The following is a 15,918-nucleotide window of genomic DNA, read 5'->3' on the forward strand; positions in this document are numbered from 1 at the left end:
TATAATTTATTTCTGCCTGGTAAGGAAAATGTGTGTAAAACTGCATAGGAATAAACCTGTGGTAATATTATATATTAATATTAATATTAATATTTTAAAATCTATCTATCTATCTATCTATCTATCTATCTATCTATCTATCTATCTATCTATCTATGTCTGTCTATCGTTTAGCATCTCCTGAGGTTTTTGGAAGGCAAAATCAAAATATTTTGGTTTTCTGAAAGTGGTTTACATGCTTCTTCATCGAACGCTGACTTGCCAAGCTATATGCAGTCTCATCACAAAAAAGGAATAGCCGATTTGAATTCCTCCCACCCAAAATTTTTTCATTCCTTCCTTCTTCTAGCTTTTTTAAATCGTATCTAATTTTTTAGGAAGGAAGTAAGTCAGCTCTTAGGAGCAAGTATAAACATAAAATGTAAAACAATATTTGTGTGTGGAGTATGTAACTGAAAAACCAATAAAGGTCATTATATAAAAATGTTGTATTTTCAAGAGGCCTCGCTTAAAAAAAATGGTTAAAAAAAATAAGTTTCACTCCCTAAAATGATGCGCCCTAATCCAACAGTAGAGACATCACCTTGCCAACAAAGGTCCGTATAGTTAAAGCTCTGGTTTTCCCAGTAGTGATGTATGAAAGTGAGAGCTGGACCATAAAGAAGGCTGATCGCCGAAGAATTGATGCTTTTGAATTCTGGTGCTGGAGGAGACTCTTGAGAGTCCCATGGACTGCAAGAAGATCAAACCTCTCCATTCTGAAGAAAATCAGCCCTGAGTGCTCACTGGAAGGACAGATCCTGAAGCTGAGGCTCCAAGACTTTGGCCACCTCATGAGAAGAGAAGACTCCCTGGAAAAGACCCTGATGTTGGGAAAGATGGGGGGCACAAGGAGAAGGGGACGACAGAGGACGAGATGGTGGGACAGTGTTCTCGAAGCTACCAGCATGAGTTTGACCAAACTGGGGGAGGCAGTGGAAGACAGGAGTGCCTGGCGTGCTCTGGTCAAGGGGGTCACGAAGAGTCGGACACGACTAAGCGACTAAACAACAAAATAGCCCAAAAGGGGCATGTCCCAGTTGCAACAGGGGCTGCAAGACCCTGGTGTAAATCCCTCATGTAAACGTGCCCTCGAACTCCAGCCGGCCAATTTACTAAGTAGCTCTGCAGCCAGACATTTAAGAATAATGTGATGTTCCTTGTTAATTAAGGCACACTTTCCCATTAGCGGTTTATCGCTACATAATGTTTGCAAGACCTTATAATTCCCCGCAACACCTTTAACAGCATTGCTTTCAATTTGTTTCTTTTGAAGTGGGCCAGTGCTGGCTACTTTTAAAAAATTTTTATTCTCCTTCCCTGGGCTTGACCAACTGTTGGGGGAAAGTGGGAGAGGAAAGAGCAAGACTTTCGAACTAAAAAAATAAAAATAAGAGCAGATAAATAAAGGAAGGGCGTTTGCGCTCTGCAAAGAGTCATCTCTCTTTGAGAGAGCAGAAGATTGTCAAATGAGGCTGCCTCTGGATGCAGAAATATTTGCAACAGAAATGGGCATCATTCATCAACCTCGTGCTTAAAATAAATAAATAAATCACTCTGAAACGGTATTATAAGAAGGTACAGACTGGCTGAGGGGGAGGGAGAAGGCTTGCAAAAACCCAGGGACAGGGTGACTTTCTGGAATTATATTATATTACATTTCCATTTCATCAGACTGCAGGGGAGAGAGAGAGAAAGAGATGGAAAACCAGGCCTACTCTATTATTATTATTATTATTATTATTATTATTATTATTATTATTAGGCTTACCTTAGAGATCAATGGCCATCTGAATCCTCCCATCCCTTAAAAGGTCATTTAGCAGCAGTTGTACTAAGAAACCTCCTATTCCCAAATTATTCCCATTCAAGCTGGCCATTATAAGGACTTTGTGTCTGCTTGTTTTCCTCTTCCCTCCTCACCTGTTTTTCCTTTTGTGCCATGCCTTTTGCCCTGTGCTGCCTTGTTTTATTGCTCTTTGGACCCGACGGGCTGCGTTAAATTGCTACCGATGTGCAAATTTAATAAATAATATAGGACTTTAATAAATAATAACGTCATGAAATGTTGTTATTGTTACTGTAAGCCAGTTTTAACGGTAATAAAAACCAAAAGCATTTTACTTTAATAATAATAGTTAATGATGCCATGCATTTTAAATATTTTTTTAATTACTTAATGAAGATACGGAGCATTTAAAGACACGGTGCGTCGGCTCACAGCCCCACACGGCAAGCCAATAAATGACCCCCAATTGTGCCCTTTAACTGTCTCCAAGGGATGGTCTGGATTCAATCTGCTCAATAGGTTCTCAAGCAAAAAAAATTGTTTTGTAAACCACTTTGAGGTCTCCCGCGACCAAGTGGTATATAAATGTTGTGAAACAAATACAGTGGTACCTTGGTTCTCAAACACTTTGGTACTCAAACAACATGGAACCCAAACACTGCAAACCCAGGAGTAAGTGTTCCGGCTTGCGAACTTTTTTCAGAAGCCAAACGTGCTCCATTTTGAGTGTTACACTTCCGATCTGAGTGCCACACTTCCGTTTTCAGTGTTACACTGAGCTCTCTCTATTTTTGCTATTTATTTTGCGTTTTTGTTTTGGCGGCTCTTTTTCCTTTTTGCGACTGTGTGGAATCCTGTTCAGCTACTGATTGATTGATTGATTGATTGTGTGTCTGCAGCACATTGTTTATTGCTTTCATTTTATGGATCAATGGTATCAGTAAAATTCATGTTAAATTGCTTTTTTAGGGGTTGTTTTTAAATGTCTGGGACGGATTAATCCGTTTTGCATTACTTTCTATGGGAAAGCGCGTCTTGGTTTTGGAACGCTTTGGTTTTGGAACGGACTTCCGGAACGGATTAAGTTTGAGAACCAAGGGAGCACTGTAAAAAAATTATATAAATAAAGTCGCCTGGAACCAGGCAATGCTTTCTCTTCTTCCTTGCCCCAAATGTGGAGCCCCTATGTCCAGAGGCTGTTTGCTGCTGAATACCAGTTGTTGGGCAGCAACGGTGCAAAAAAGGTCCTTGCTTTCGTATCCTGCTTGCTGGCTTTCCAGAAGCACTGGGCTGCTCCCTATGGGAGGCAGGATACTGAAGGCAAGCAGCAGCGTTTGAAATTAGCCAGGAGCCAGGCGCATTTTGCACCTGGCTTCCAACCACTTGTGACCAAGTGAAGATGCCTGAGTGCCAGGATTGTGCTGACATCTCCATCATCTTGGTACAAGGACGGGGTGAGCTCCTGTTGCTTGGTTCCTGCTCCTGCCAACCTAGCAGTTCGAAAGCACGTCAAAGTGCAAGTAGATAAATAGGTACCACTCCAGCGGGAAGGTAAACGGCGTTTCTGTGCACTGCTCTGGTTTGCCAGAAGCGGCTTAGTCATGCTGGCCACATGACCCAGAAGCTGTACGCCGGCTCCCTTGGCCAATAAAACGAGATGAGCACCGCAAGCCCAGAGTCGGTCACGACTGGACTTAACGGTCAGGGGTCCCTTTACCTTTACTTCTGGTTCTAAACCTCTTTTGAATGTTTTTAGACGCTTGTTTTTATCTGTGTGGGTTTTTTTCTCATATATATATATATATATAAATCTATAGGAGAATGTTAATGTTTTCTTTGACATTTTTGTAAACTGCTTTGAGAGCAATGGTGCCCCAAGTTGGGGGGCACTGCCCCCTATGGGGCAGTGGGAATACCCAGGGTTGCACAAAGAGGCGAGGGGGGAGGCAGTGGAAGTGGGAGTGTTGGATATGTAAATGACTAGCGGACTTTGAAAAGCTGGTATCACTGGATCAAGTTCATCAATTTTGTTGAATTAATTGAATTAAACACTTTTAATTGGATTGTGAATAAATGTGCAATTCATCGTTGCTGTTTTGAATTGCTGTTATCTTCTTCAGTGAGTCATGCAAACCGCTATTCTGAATGATGCCTTTTATAGGGTAGGGGGCACGGGGGATGAGTTTATGGAACCAAGATGTAGTAGCCTGAGCAGGTTTGGGAACCAGTAGCTTAGAGGTACAGTGGAACCTCGGGTTAAGTACTTAATTCCTTCCGGAGGTCCGTTCTTAACCTGAAACTGTTCTTAACCTGAAGCACCACTTTAGCTAATGGGGCCTCCTGCTACCGCCACGTCACCGGAGCACGATTTCTGTTCTCATCCTGAAGCAAAGTTCTTAACCCGAGGTAATATTTCTGGGTTAGCGGAATCTGTAACCTGAAGCGTCTGTAGCCTGAAGCGTCTGTAACCCGAGGTACCACTGTATTCTTGAAATCAAGTGGGATATAAATTTAGCTGACTAAAACGAATGAATAAAACCTCACTTTAGCATCTTTCCACTCGCCCCGATCTTGAAAACCGGCTCTGCCCCAGTGAAATGCAAGGTAAAATTGGAAAAAGCAGGCAGCACAAGGTCCTCTTTGCACCTTGCCACAACCTGCAAACCCAGGGCTTCTGTTTAGGCATGCAAGCCAGGCGCTACAGATGAAGAAATCCGCCACACGCTTTCGATCAAAGCGATGACAGTTAATAAGAACAGCCCCAGACGTCTGAAAATAAATCCAGCATAATCAAATGCTCGACGCCGCACGACTTATACAACTCAGGCCAAGAACGGAATAGCAACACATCGTTCTTCCGAGTGTCCTCAAGTCCTTCAAAGCTACCTCCTTCAAGCAGAGGCTTTGAGCAAAGCTATTACTCTGGACGGAGGCTGAACCTGGGCGTCACAGCAAACTGCGGGTTGCGCTAACCATACATAGCGTAGAACCTACACAATGGAGGTTCCAAGATCTACAACAGAGAAACTGGGGTTCAAAGATGCCCGCTTTGGCTTTCTGCGTGTGCAACAAATCACAATATAGTACAGCCTTTCACAACGTGGTTAGCACTGGATGAAGCTGTTGGGAACTGCAACCCAAAATATCTAGAGCATGGGTATGCAACTAAGGCCGGGCCCAATCGCCTTCTAAATCTGGCCCGTGGATGGTCTGGGAATCAACATGTTTTTACATGAGTAGAATGTGTGCTTTTATTTAAAATTCATCCTTTGGTTACAGTCATACCTCATGTTACGTTCGCTTCATGATACGTTTTTTCAGGTTGCGTCCCGCGGCGACCTGGAAGAACCGGAAAGGGTTACTTCCGGGTTTTGCCGCTTGCGCATGCGCAGAGGCGCAAAATGACATCACACGCATGTGCAGAAGCGGTGAATCGCAACCCACACATGCGCAGATGCGCCACTGCAGGTTGTGTTCTATTCATGTTGTGAGTGGGCCTCCGGAAGGGATCCCATTCGCGACCAGGGGTATGTTGTGAGTGGGCCTCCGGAACGGATCCCGTTCGCGACCAGGGATATGTTGTGAGTGGGCCTCCGGAACGGATCCCGTTCACGACCAGGGGTACCACTGTATTTGTGGAGCACAGGAATCCATTCATTCCCCCTCCCAAAAAATATAGTCTGGATCCCCTCAAGGTCTGAGGGACAGTGGACCGGATCCCTGCTGAAAACGTTTGCTGACCCCTGATCTAGAGGGTGCTGGGTTGGAGAAGGCTGGTGTAGAATTGCTTTGGTTTTCCACCAGACTCGGGTAAGGGCAAAAGAGGAGGCTGGATCAGGCCCGTGGCCCGTATAGTTCAGCATCCTGTTCTCACAGAGGCCAACCAGTTGTGTGTGGGAAACCAGTGTTGCAGGAATTTATGTATAGGTTGGGGGGTGGGTTGCCCCTCCAGCAGACATCATGCACATGCAGCCCACTACCAAAATCAGCACAATCAGTTTTGTGACTTTTGTGATTTGTCCCCACAAAACACTTCTTTTTCCTCCTAAAAAGTAAGGGGAAATGTCTGTGCGTCTTATGGAACGAATGCATGGTCCCTGGAGCCGAATTGCCCAAGGGCAAAAAGCAGATTTTTAATTTTTTTAGAAAGAGGGAAGTGGGTGTTGAAACAAAGCCGCTGAGCAGCTGATCAGCAAGCGATCGGGAGGAAGATAAGGGACTCTAGGGATAAAGGAGGCTGCCTGGGAGGGGACAGGTAAAAGCCCATGGATCCCCAGGATTTTTGCATTGGGTCACCCTGAATTCTCCATCAGATCACATAGCATGTCTATGGCTACAGCCTGCACGCATCCATTGTTTCGTGGGGCCACAATGGAGCAAAAATGTGGTTACAGAGCACAGATCCACATGGATCCTCAGGATTTTTGTATTGGGCTACCCCAAACTCACCATCAAATCGCATATCATGTCTGTGACCACAGCATGAACCACAAAAATCATACATCCACTGTTCCGTTCAGAATATTTTTTTTCTTGTTTTCCTCCTCTAAAAACTAGGTGCGTCTTATGGTCAGGTGTGTCTTATGGAGCGAAAAATACGGTACTTCCTTTATGTGTCCTAAATCTTCTGATCTCTGGCTGATCCAAAGTGTGGATCACCAATCCAGAAATCTCGCCAAACCACATTGAAGCTTAAAGAGTTACGCTTTAGCAATGCAGCTGTTATGTTTAAATCAGTAACAGCATGAGTTGTTTGGTTTTTTTAAAAAACATATTAATCAACTAATAAGTTGCCCCAGATTCACCCGAGCAGCAATATTCTTGTCCCAAAAACAGGTACCAAACACCATCTCCAAAGGTACATTATCCCTCCTCTCGCGTATGGGAGGCGATGCCTCTGAGATGATGCTTCTACAAAACATAAAAGCTTCGTGTAAGAAAACGCATTCCCGCTTCATAAATATTGTTTTTACCCATATGCAAATTCAATTGCAAGATCAATTAAACAGACTTAAGACTCATGTGATTAAATCAATCAAAAACATTTTAAATAAGTTTGCAGCCCTAACTGCCAACTCAAATATACAATTAGAGGGGAGGGGAGCAAAGGGAAAATATGCCACCTAAGTCACTTGTTTTAAAAGTCCAGAAGGAAGCATTTGACAGCAGAATGCTCACAGACTGACAAGGCCAATATTTTGGGTCCTGTGCTCCCTTGAAGGAAATAATCCACTTACTCGAGGGCTGGGTATTGGTCTTTGTCCTTTCCTAGTTTCGTCTGAAAACCCATGTCAGGCAGCGGCACCGTCAAGTGCTGGAATTATGGTGCTAGAGGAGACTCTTGAGAGTCCCATGGACTGCAAGAAGATCAAACCTCTCCATTCTGAAGGAAATCAGCCCTGAGTGCTCACTGGAAGGACAGATCCTGAAGCTGAGGCTTCAAGACTTTGGCCATCTCATGAGACGAGAAGACTCACTGGACTCACTGGCCCGGTCTTATTCAACGTCTTTATCAGCGACTTGGATGATGGACTCAAGGGCATCCTGATCAAATTTGCAGATGACACCAAACTGGGAGAGGTGGCTAACACCCCAGAGGACAGGATCACACTTCAAAACGACCTTGACAGATTAGAGAACTGGGCCAAAACAAACAAGATGAATTTTAACAGGGAGAAATGTAAAGTATTGCACTTGGGCAAAAAAAAATGAGAGGCACAAATACAAGATGGGTGACACCTGGCTTGAGAGCAGTACATGTGAAAAGGATCTAGGAGTCTTGGTTGACCACAAACTTGACATGAGCCAACAGTGTGACGCGGCAGCTAAAAAAGCCAATGCAATTCTGGGCTGCATCAATAGGAGTATAGCATCTAGATCAAGGGAAGTAATAGTGCCACTGTATTCTGCTGTGGTCAGACCTCACCTGGAGTACTGTGTCCAGTTCTGGGCACCACAGTTCAAGAAGGACACTGACAAACTGGAACGTGTCCAGAGGAGGGCAACCAAAATGATCAAAGGCCTGGAAACGATGCCTTATGAGGAACGGCTAAGGGAGCTGGGCATGTTTAGCCTGGAGAAGAGGAGGTTAAGGGGTGATATGATAGCCATGTTCAAATATATAAAAGGATGTCACATAGAGGAGGGAGAAAGGTTGTTTTCTGCTGCTCCAGAGAAGCGGACACGGAGCAATGGCTCCAAACTACAAGAAAAAAGATTCCACCTAAACATTAGGAAGAACTTCCTGACAGTAAGAGCTGTTTGACAGTGGAATTTGCTGCCAAGGAGTGTGGTGGAGTCTCCTTCTTTGGAGGTCTTTAAGCAGAGGCTTGACAACCATATGTCAGGAGTGCTCTGATGGTGTTTCCTGCTTGGCAAGGGATTGGACTCGATGGCCCTTGTGGTCTCTTCCAACTCTATGATTCTATGATTCTATGAAAAGACCCTGATGTTGGGAAAGATGGAGGGCACAAGGAGAAGGGGACGACAGAGGACGAGATGGTGGGACAGTGTTCTTGAAGCTACCAGCATGAGTTTGGCCAAACTGCAGGACGCAGTGGAAGACAGGAGTGCCTGGCATACTCTAGTCCATGGGGTCACGAAGAGTCGGACATGACTAAACAACAACAGTTTTGTCTGAAAATCTGTGCCGTAAAGTGCGGACCAATCTGGGGGTCTCCAGCAGGCAGTTTCTCAGAGCTTGCCCCCTGCAGACTTCTGACGCTGCTGGCGGCATGGAGGGAGACGGGAAGGAAGAGACAGGAAGTGGCAAAGCAGTTGGCACAAGGCGGAACAGAACTGGGTAGGAAGAGATACAGGGCCAGGGCAAAACTGACTTTCCACCCAAAGCCGGCCGACACTCAGGGGCAGAGAACGTGTAGAAGGCCTCGGTTTCCATTCCCAAGTGCTTAAACGTGCCCCGTCTGAAACCCAGGAGAGCTGCTGCCAGCCCATGCAGGCAATGCTGAGCCACAGGGGCCAACGCTCTGACTCAGTATAACACAGTTTCTTATGTTCCCTGGACGAAAGGGTTTTGCTTTTTCCCTCTCCTACTGCATGGGCTTGGACGGAGAAAAGAAAAAGGATTGCCATCACCGCTGAAGGTGATGCCTGCATGTTCTTCAAGGGGACCTTTGGGCACGGGGCGAGGTCACCTTGAGAGCCGCTGTCATTGTCGAACTGGAAGGGACCATGGCCGTCATCTAGTCCAACCCCCCTGCAATGCAGGAATCTTACACCCAATGTGGGACTAGAACCCACAACCTCAGGGTTTCTCATGCTCTACCGACTTGGTGGTTGGCCAAGGGGCAAGGCTGCAGCCCGCCACCTCCTGGGAACTCCTCCCAAAGAGGGGCTGAGCTGAGATGCCACTGCCAAACGGCGGCAGGAAAGGCTGACTGACTGGTCAGCGGTGGCCCCAGTGCTCTGGCCAGTGCCATCGCTGTCCACACAGAAGCAATAATAATAATGATGATGATGATGATAATCTGGCTGGGCTTCCCCAGCCACTCTGGGCGGCTTCCAAAAAAATATTAAAATACTGCAATACATCAAACACTAAAAGCTTCCCTAAACAGGGCTGCCTTCAGATGTCTTCTAAAAGTCTGGTAGTTGTTCTTCTCTTTGACATCTGGTGGGAGGTCGTTCCACAAGGAGGGTGCCACTACCGAGAAGGCCCTTTGCCTGGTTCCCTGTAACTTGGCTTCTCGCAGTGAGGGAACCGCCAGAAGGCCCTCAGAGCTGGACCTCAGTGTCCAGGTAGAACAATGGGGGTGGAGACGCTCCTTTAGATATACTGGACCAAGAGGCCAAGAGGCTGGATCCTGCCACCAGGCAGACGTTTTATGCAACTCATACTGCACTTGCAAAGGGCAGGGGAGAAGGAGAGCTTGAATACAGGGGTTAGGTAAAAAAAAATCTTACCTACTTGGCATAAGAACATCAGAAGAGGCTGCTGGATTAGGCCAATAGCCCATTTGGTCCAGCGTCCTGTCCTTACAGTAGCCAACCAGATGCCCATTATGGGAAACCCGCAAGCAAGACCCAAACACAAGAACGACTCTTTGATTTCCAGCAACTGATATTCAGAAGTGCTGCTGCCTCCAGCTGGGGCTACTAGCCTTCAACAGCCCCGGATTTATGTGTTTCATGCAGAATATTTTTTGGGCTTCCTTATCCTTTTCCTCTCCCGCCCCTTCCCCGCCCCAAATGCGGAAACCCTGGGAATAATGATAGTCCTACCCCCCCAAAAAAAAAATTCTAAATAAATCAAGACTCCAACAGAAACAGCATGCATTATGCATTTCAGAGCAGGGAAGGTTGTGCAGATCTGACAGATTATGAATCAGCAGTTTGCCAATTCTTTCTCCTCCGGGAACTCTGTTCCCTTTGCTTGATCAGCCGATTGGCCCCCACCCCCCACATATCTGCTCAAAAGCTCCTTTTTTGCAGAGGATTCTGGGATGTTGTCTAGGCTAGGGCACGTTTCCAGGCGGAAACCATGCAACAAAGTTTTCACCCCTGCTCCCAGCCAAATGGAGAGCTCTGCGCACGCACACAGAGGGTTCGATTTCTGGCATTCCCACTTAAAAAGATTGGGGAGCAAATGGTAGGAAAGAGAGCTGTCGATTCATAGGCTTGAAGAGCTGGAAGGGGTTGGTATGTATAGTATAGGTAGGTATAATATGCTTTGTGTTATGAAAAGAAGGTATTGTGTTGTGTATACATGTACTGTGTAGATGTAAATGTATGTGTTCTATATGTTAATAAAATATTTTAATAAGTCTTAAAAGTAAAATAAAAAATAAAAAATGAAGAGTTGTAAGGGACCCCAAGAATTATCTAGTCCAACCCCCGCAATGCAGGAATCTCAACACGTGGGCCCCCATCCAATTTGAAAACCATACCAGACCCTGCTTAGCTTTGCAAACGGGCTAGCAGTTTTATTGTTATTTGACCAGGGCCCAAAAAGGCACTTCCAAGCCCAGGACTGGGCTATGCCGATCAACGTATTAAGGGTGAGCAAGAAGGGTGAGAAGCGGACACGGAGCAATGGTTCCAAAATACAAGAAAGAAGATTCCACCTAAACATTAGGAAGAACTTCCTGACAGTAAGAGCTGTTCGACAGTGGAATTTGCTGCCAAGGAGTGTGGTGGAGTCTCCTTCTTTGGAGGTCTTTAAGCAGAGGCTTGGCAACCATATGTCAGGAGTGCTCTGATGGGGTTTCCTGCTTGGCAGGGGGTTGGACTCGATGGCCCTTGTGGTCTCTTCCAACTCTATGATTCTATGATTCTAAGAAAAATAAAGGAGGTGGATCTTTTGATTTCCTTTGCACCATCAGTCATTTTGTCTCTTTCCCTTGTTATTACCAGGAAAGATCATCAAGGCAAACTCTTGCATAGGGGACAACTGAACGTCCACACAACTAGGCAAGCCAGTGGTCCCAACTGCCGGAAGTGTGTGGACCACAGAGCGCCCCCTTCAGGCACAGAAAGGGACAACAATGTGCAACACTGGTCCCTGCGATTCGCAGGCCGCGTTAAGTATTTGCCTTCATACCCCCCAGCCCTCAATCCTGCTCCAGCCTTGAGCCCCCCACTCCAGGTATTTGGAGGGACCCCACAAATATGTGGTTTGGAAGCTGCACGGTCAGGGGAAAAACAATGCTGTCCAGGGTTGTAAAGACTGCACAGAGAATAATTGGGTGCACTCTTCCCACCTTGGATCAAATCTACGCTTCCAGGTGCCGTAAGAAAGCTGCAGAGATGGCGCAGGATAGCGCGCACCCCGGAAATGATCTCTTTCAGCTTCTGCCTTCTGGAAGAAGGTCCAGGGTCATAAAGACTAGGACTGGCCGCCTGAGAAACAGTTTCTATCCAAATGTGATTTTGGTTTTAAACGCAGTGTAAGGTAGTTTCTGGGACGCGGGTGGGGCTGTGGGTTAAACCACAGAGCCTAGGACTTGCCGATCAGAAGGTCGGCAGTTCAAATCCCCGCAACGGGGTGAGCTCCCGTTGCTCGGTCCCAGCTCCTGCCAACCTAGCAGTTCGAAAGCATGTCAAAGTGCAAGTAGATAAATAGGTACCGCTCCGGTGGGAAGGTAAACGGCATTTCCGTGTGCTGCTCTGGTTCCCCAGAAGCGGCTTAGTCATGCTGGCCACATGACCCGGAAGCTGTACGCCGGCTCCCTTGGCCACTAAAGCGAGATGAGCGCCGCAACCCCAGAGTCAGCCACGACTGGAGCTAATGGTCAGGGGTCCCTTTACCTTTACCTTTAAGGTAGTTTCTATGGGAGCATATTGTATTTAATTATGGGGTATCAGAGTTTTTAGGGTTGTGGGTTTTTGAATGTCTTATGTACATTTTTTCAATTTGGTTGTTCTGTATGGGGCAATGACAATAAAGATTATCCTATCATATCGACTTCCATGGGGTTCAGCCCTGACCAAAAGAGTGGGAGAGTAAAAGACAGGCAAGAGTAAATCGACGTACCAAGTCCAACTTTGGCACCAAGCTTCTAGTCGGTACCAAACATCTATGGCACACTTTTGCAAACCTTTCTGAACCAGTGGACACATTCTGAATTTTGAGTGAGTGCTGTGGGAACCACATGCAAACCGACTGCCATCGGCACAGGGCATAGCACAAAACGACTGCCTTGAAGGGCACGGTATGACAGAAAATTCTGGGCACCACAGTTCAAGAAGGACACTGACAAACTGGAACGTGTCCAGAGGAGGGCAACCAAAATGGTCAAAGGCCTGGAAACGATGCCTTATGAGGAACGGCTAAGGGAGCTGGGCATGTTTAGCCTGGAGAAGAGGAGGTTAAGGGGTGATATGATAGCCATGTTCAAATATATAAAAGGATGTCACATAGAGGAGGGAGAGAAAGGTTGTTTTCTGCTGCTCCAGAGAAGCGGACACGGAGCAATGGATCCAAACTACAAGAAAGAAGATTCCACCGAAACATTAGGAAGAACTTCCTGACAGTAAGAGCTGTTCGACAGTGGAATTTGCTGCCAAGGAGTGTAGTGGAGTCTCCTTCTTTGGAGGTCTTTAAGCAGAGGCTTGACAGCCATATGTCAGGAGTGCTCTGATGGTGTTTCCTGCTTGGCAGGGGGTTGGACTCGATGGCCCTTGTGGTCTCTTCCAACTCTATGATTCTATGATTCTATGAAAATTAAGAGAGAGTACAGCCATGGATAATTTTACCATAATCGTATTTCCATTCTGGAAAAAGGTTTAACTTGCTGAATTTCTCAAATAACCTTTGTAAAAACAAACAAACCAGAAGCTTTTCTTTTCGGTATTATACCTAAATTGTATGGAAATTTAAGAATGCTACTTGCCCCAAAATGGAAAGAAGTCCCAGCAAAGGAAGAATGGATACAAAAACTTATGGAATATGAAGAAATGGGAAAAACTTACTGGAAGAATAAGAATCAAGAGAACAAACTTCTTATAAAAGAATGGAAATGGTTTATTGAACTTTTACAAATCAATTGCAAACAGATAAAAACACGGGCAGGATTATTGCAATAACTTGCAGTATATATTTAGAGTAGATAATTAAATGAGCAAATTAAATGAATTTGGACATGCAGAAGGTAATAAAAAATAAATTTAAAGATCCACAGAAAGAGGGGGAAGGAAGTCAAACTTTGAAATGTTAAAATTATTGTAAAATTAATGAAATGTATATACTTGAAAAGTATAAATAAAAACTTTTTTAAAAGTCTACGTCAACCCTAAAGCAAAGTCTAAGCTGCCATCCTTTACCAACTTACCCGGAAGCCTCATTAAACACAAAGAGATCTATTTCTGAGTAGACATTTGTACTATAACTTAGCTATACAGTGAGGTTACTTTGTACTGTGAGTTAACTGGACAGCAGGAGACATGCCTCAGCTTAATTTCCGCATTTGCCTTTTGGTGAGAGGACAGGAAGCTCCTGCAGCCAATGGGAAGCTGCGGAATCCCCATCGGACATTGAGCTTCCAAAACCATAACACTCACTTCCAGGTTTTGATCATTCGGGAGCCAATTTGTTCGGGAGCCAAGGTGTTCCATATCCAAGGTACGACTGTACCTTCTACAGACTGAAAGACGGTCCCACGCTCTTCCTGTAACTGTCTGGCAAATACAGTGGATGCTCGGGTTGCGAACGTGATCCGTGCGGGATGCACATTCGCAACCCGCAGCGTTCGCAACCCCTGTCTGCACATGCGCAAAGCACAATTTAGCGCTTCTGCACATGCGCAACCGCTGAAACCTGGAAGGAACCCGTTCCGGTACTTCTGGGTTTTGGCGGTCCGCAACCCGAAAAAATGCAACCTGAAGCGGCTGTAACCCAAGGTATGACTGTACCTTAATAACAGCTGTCAGGGGCTCAGGAGCAGAGGCACAGGAGAGGGAGGAAATGGAGAGCGAGGGGGAGGAATCCGAGGGAAGCACAGGAGATGAAAGTGGTCCGAGGGATTCCATGAGCCTCTCCAGCGAATCGGAAGATTCACAGAAGGGAGCGCCGATGGCCAGGGCAAGGGGGGTGCCAAGGGGGAAACCCCAGAAGGAAGGGGCCAGCGGGGACTCCCAGAGCAGCAGTTGGAAATCAGGACCAGCTTCCCCACCAGAGCGCAGTGGGGGGGAGGAGTCCCAGGCATCGGGACCAGTGTTCTCACCACCAGCGAGAGGAGATGAGTCAGGATTGACCACGCCTCCATCGGAGAGCGGGGAAACGGTCAAGAGGAAAGTTACCAGCTGGGCGCGCGCGCCAAGTTCAAAGGTACAGGCGAGCGGCACAGCAGGCAGCCCGGATAGGGAGCCAGGTCCTAAAGCCCGCCGGAAGGAGGGGCAAGACTCAGGGGGGGTCAGCGTCAGAAGAGTCCAGAAAGGAGGAAACCCCAGGGGGCAGAAGGACCCAGAGGAGGAAAGAACAACGGAAGAGGTGGAGTAAAGCTAGAGTCTTAAACTGGTGTCTAGGAGGCGGAGACTCAGATGGAGCTTCGCCGGTCTAGCTTCTAAGACGTAGAGTTGCACGCTGCGGTCTGGAAATGGAAACTAACCTTCAATAAAGACTTTTATACGTTATTACTGGCTAGCGTTGGTCCTCTGTGAGCTGGGACCTGGAGGCAACTCTGACAACAGCAGACCAGAGGGCTGACCCACGGCTTCTCCACCTTTTCTCCTCTCTTACACACATCATGCTTTTGAAACTGAACGGGGGGTTGAGCTTGTACTTACACCACTGGAAAGGTTCTCAGCATACTTTACATGGGGAGGGGAAGTCAGAAAGCCTCCGGGAGGTCTTCGGCATTAGTTACCATTCTGAAACAGATAAGCAAAAGAATTGAGGAAGAACACAGGTTGACAAGACACAGGCAGAGAGATGAATTAACACAAAAGTGCATTCGCAATTATTATCTCATGCAACTGCAGAGCTGCCTTGAGATGTACGTGTCTATCCTATCCTCCTCCTGCCTCAAAGCTCCCTTCTAATCAGATGCAGCCAGAATTTCTCTCCTAAAAAATGGGACATCTTTCTTGACTACGAGTAAATATCTTATGATGTATCATTTGCTCTATTCTGCACTCGGACCTTCAAGACCCTTCAAAGGCCTGGAAACGATGCCTTAGGAGGAACGGCTAAGGGAGCTGGGCATGTTTAGCCTGGAGAAGAGGAGGTTAAGGGGTGATATGAGAGCCATGTTCAAATATATAAAAGGATGTCACATAGAGGAGGGAGAAAGGTTGTTTTCTGCTGCTCCAGAGAAGCGGACACAGAGCAATGGCTCCAAACTACAAGAAAGAAGATTCCACCTAAACATTAGGAAGAACTTCCTGACAGTAAGAGCTGTTTGACAGTGGAATTTGCTGCCAAGGAGTGTGGTGGAGTCTCCTTCTTTGGAGGTCTTTAAGCAGAGGCTTGACAACCATATGTCAGGAGTGCTCTGATGGTGTTTCCTGCTTGGCAGGGGGTTGGACTCGATGGCCTTTGTGGTCTTTTCCAACTCTAGGATTCTAGGATTCTAGGATTTTATGATTCTATGAAGAAAGGGTTAGAAATCAGCCAGGAGCCAGGCGCGTTCTGC

General features: G+C 46.3%; 1 protein-coding gene across 8 annotated transcripts in view; it reads right to left on the minus strand.

Moving 5' to 3' along the window:
• The window catches only part of HMBOX1 (homeobox containing 1), a 124,687-nt gene that overhangs the window by 46,461 nt on the left and 62,308 nt on the right, over positions 1-15,918 (minus strand). For all 8 annotated transcript variants that reach the window (XM_081854856.1, XM_081854861.1, XM_081854858.1 and 5 more), the window contains exon 2: positions 15,071-15,154. In XM_081854856.1, the coding sequence (XP_081710982.1) occupies positions 15,071-15,093 (23 nt within the window). In that variant the 5' untranslated portion in view covers positions 15,094-15,154. The remainder of the gene's footprint in view (positions 1-15,070; positions 15,155-15,918) is intronic.

This window comes from Podarcis erhardii (assembly GCF_964252035.2).
Source record: "Podarcis erhardii genome assembly, chromosome: 3".
Classification (NCBI taxonomy): domain Eukaryota; kingdom Metazoa; phylum Chordata; class Lepidosauria; order Squamata; family Lacertidae; genus Podarcis; species Podarcis erhardii.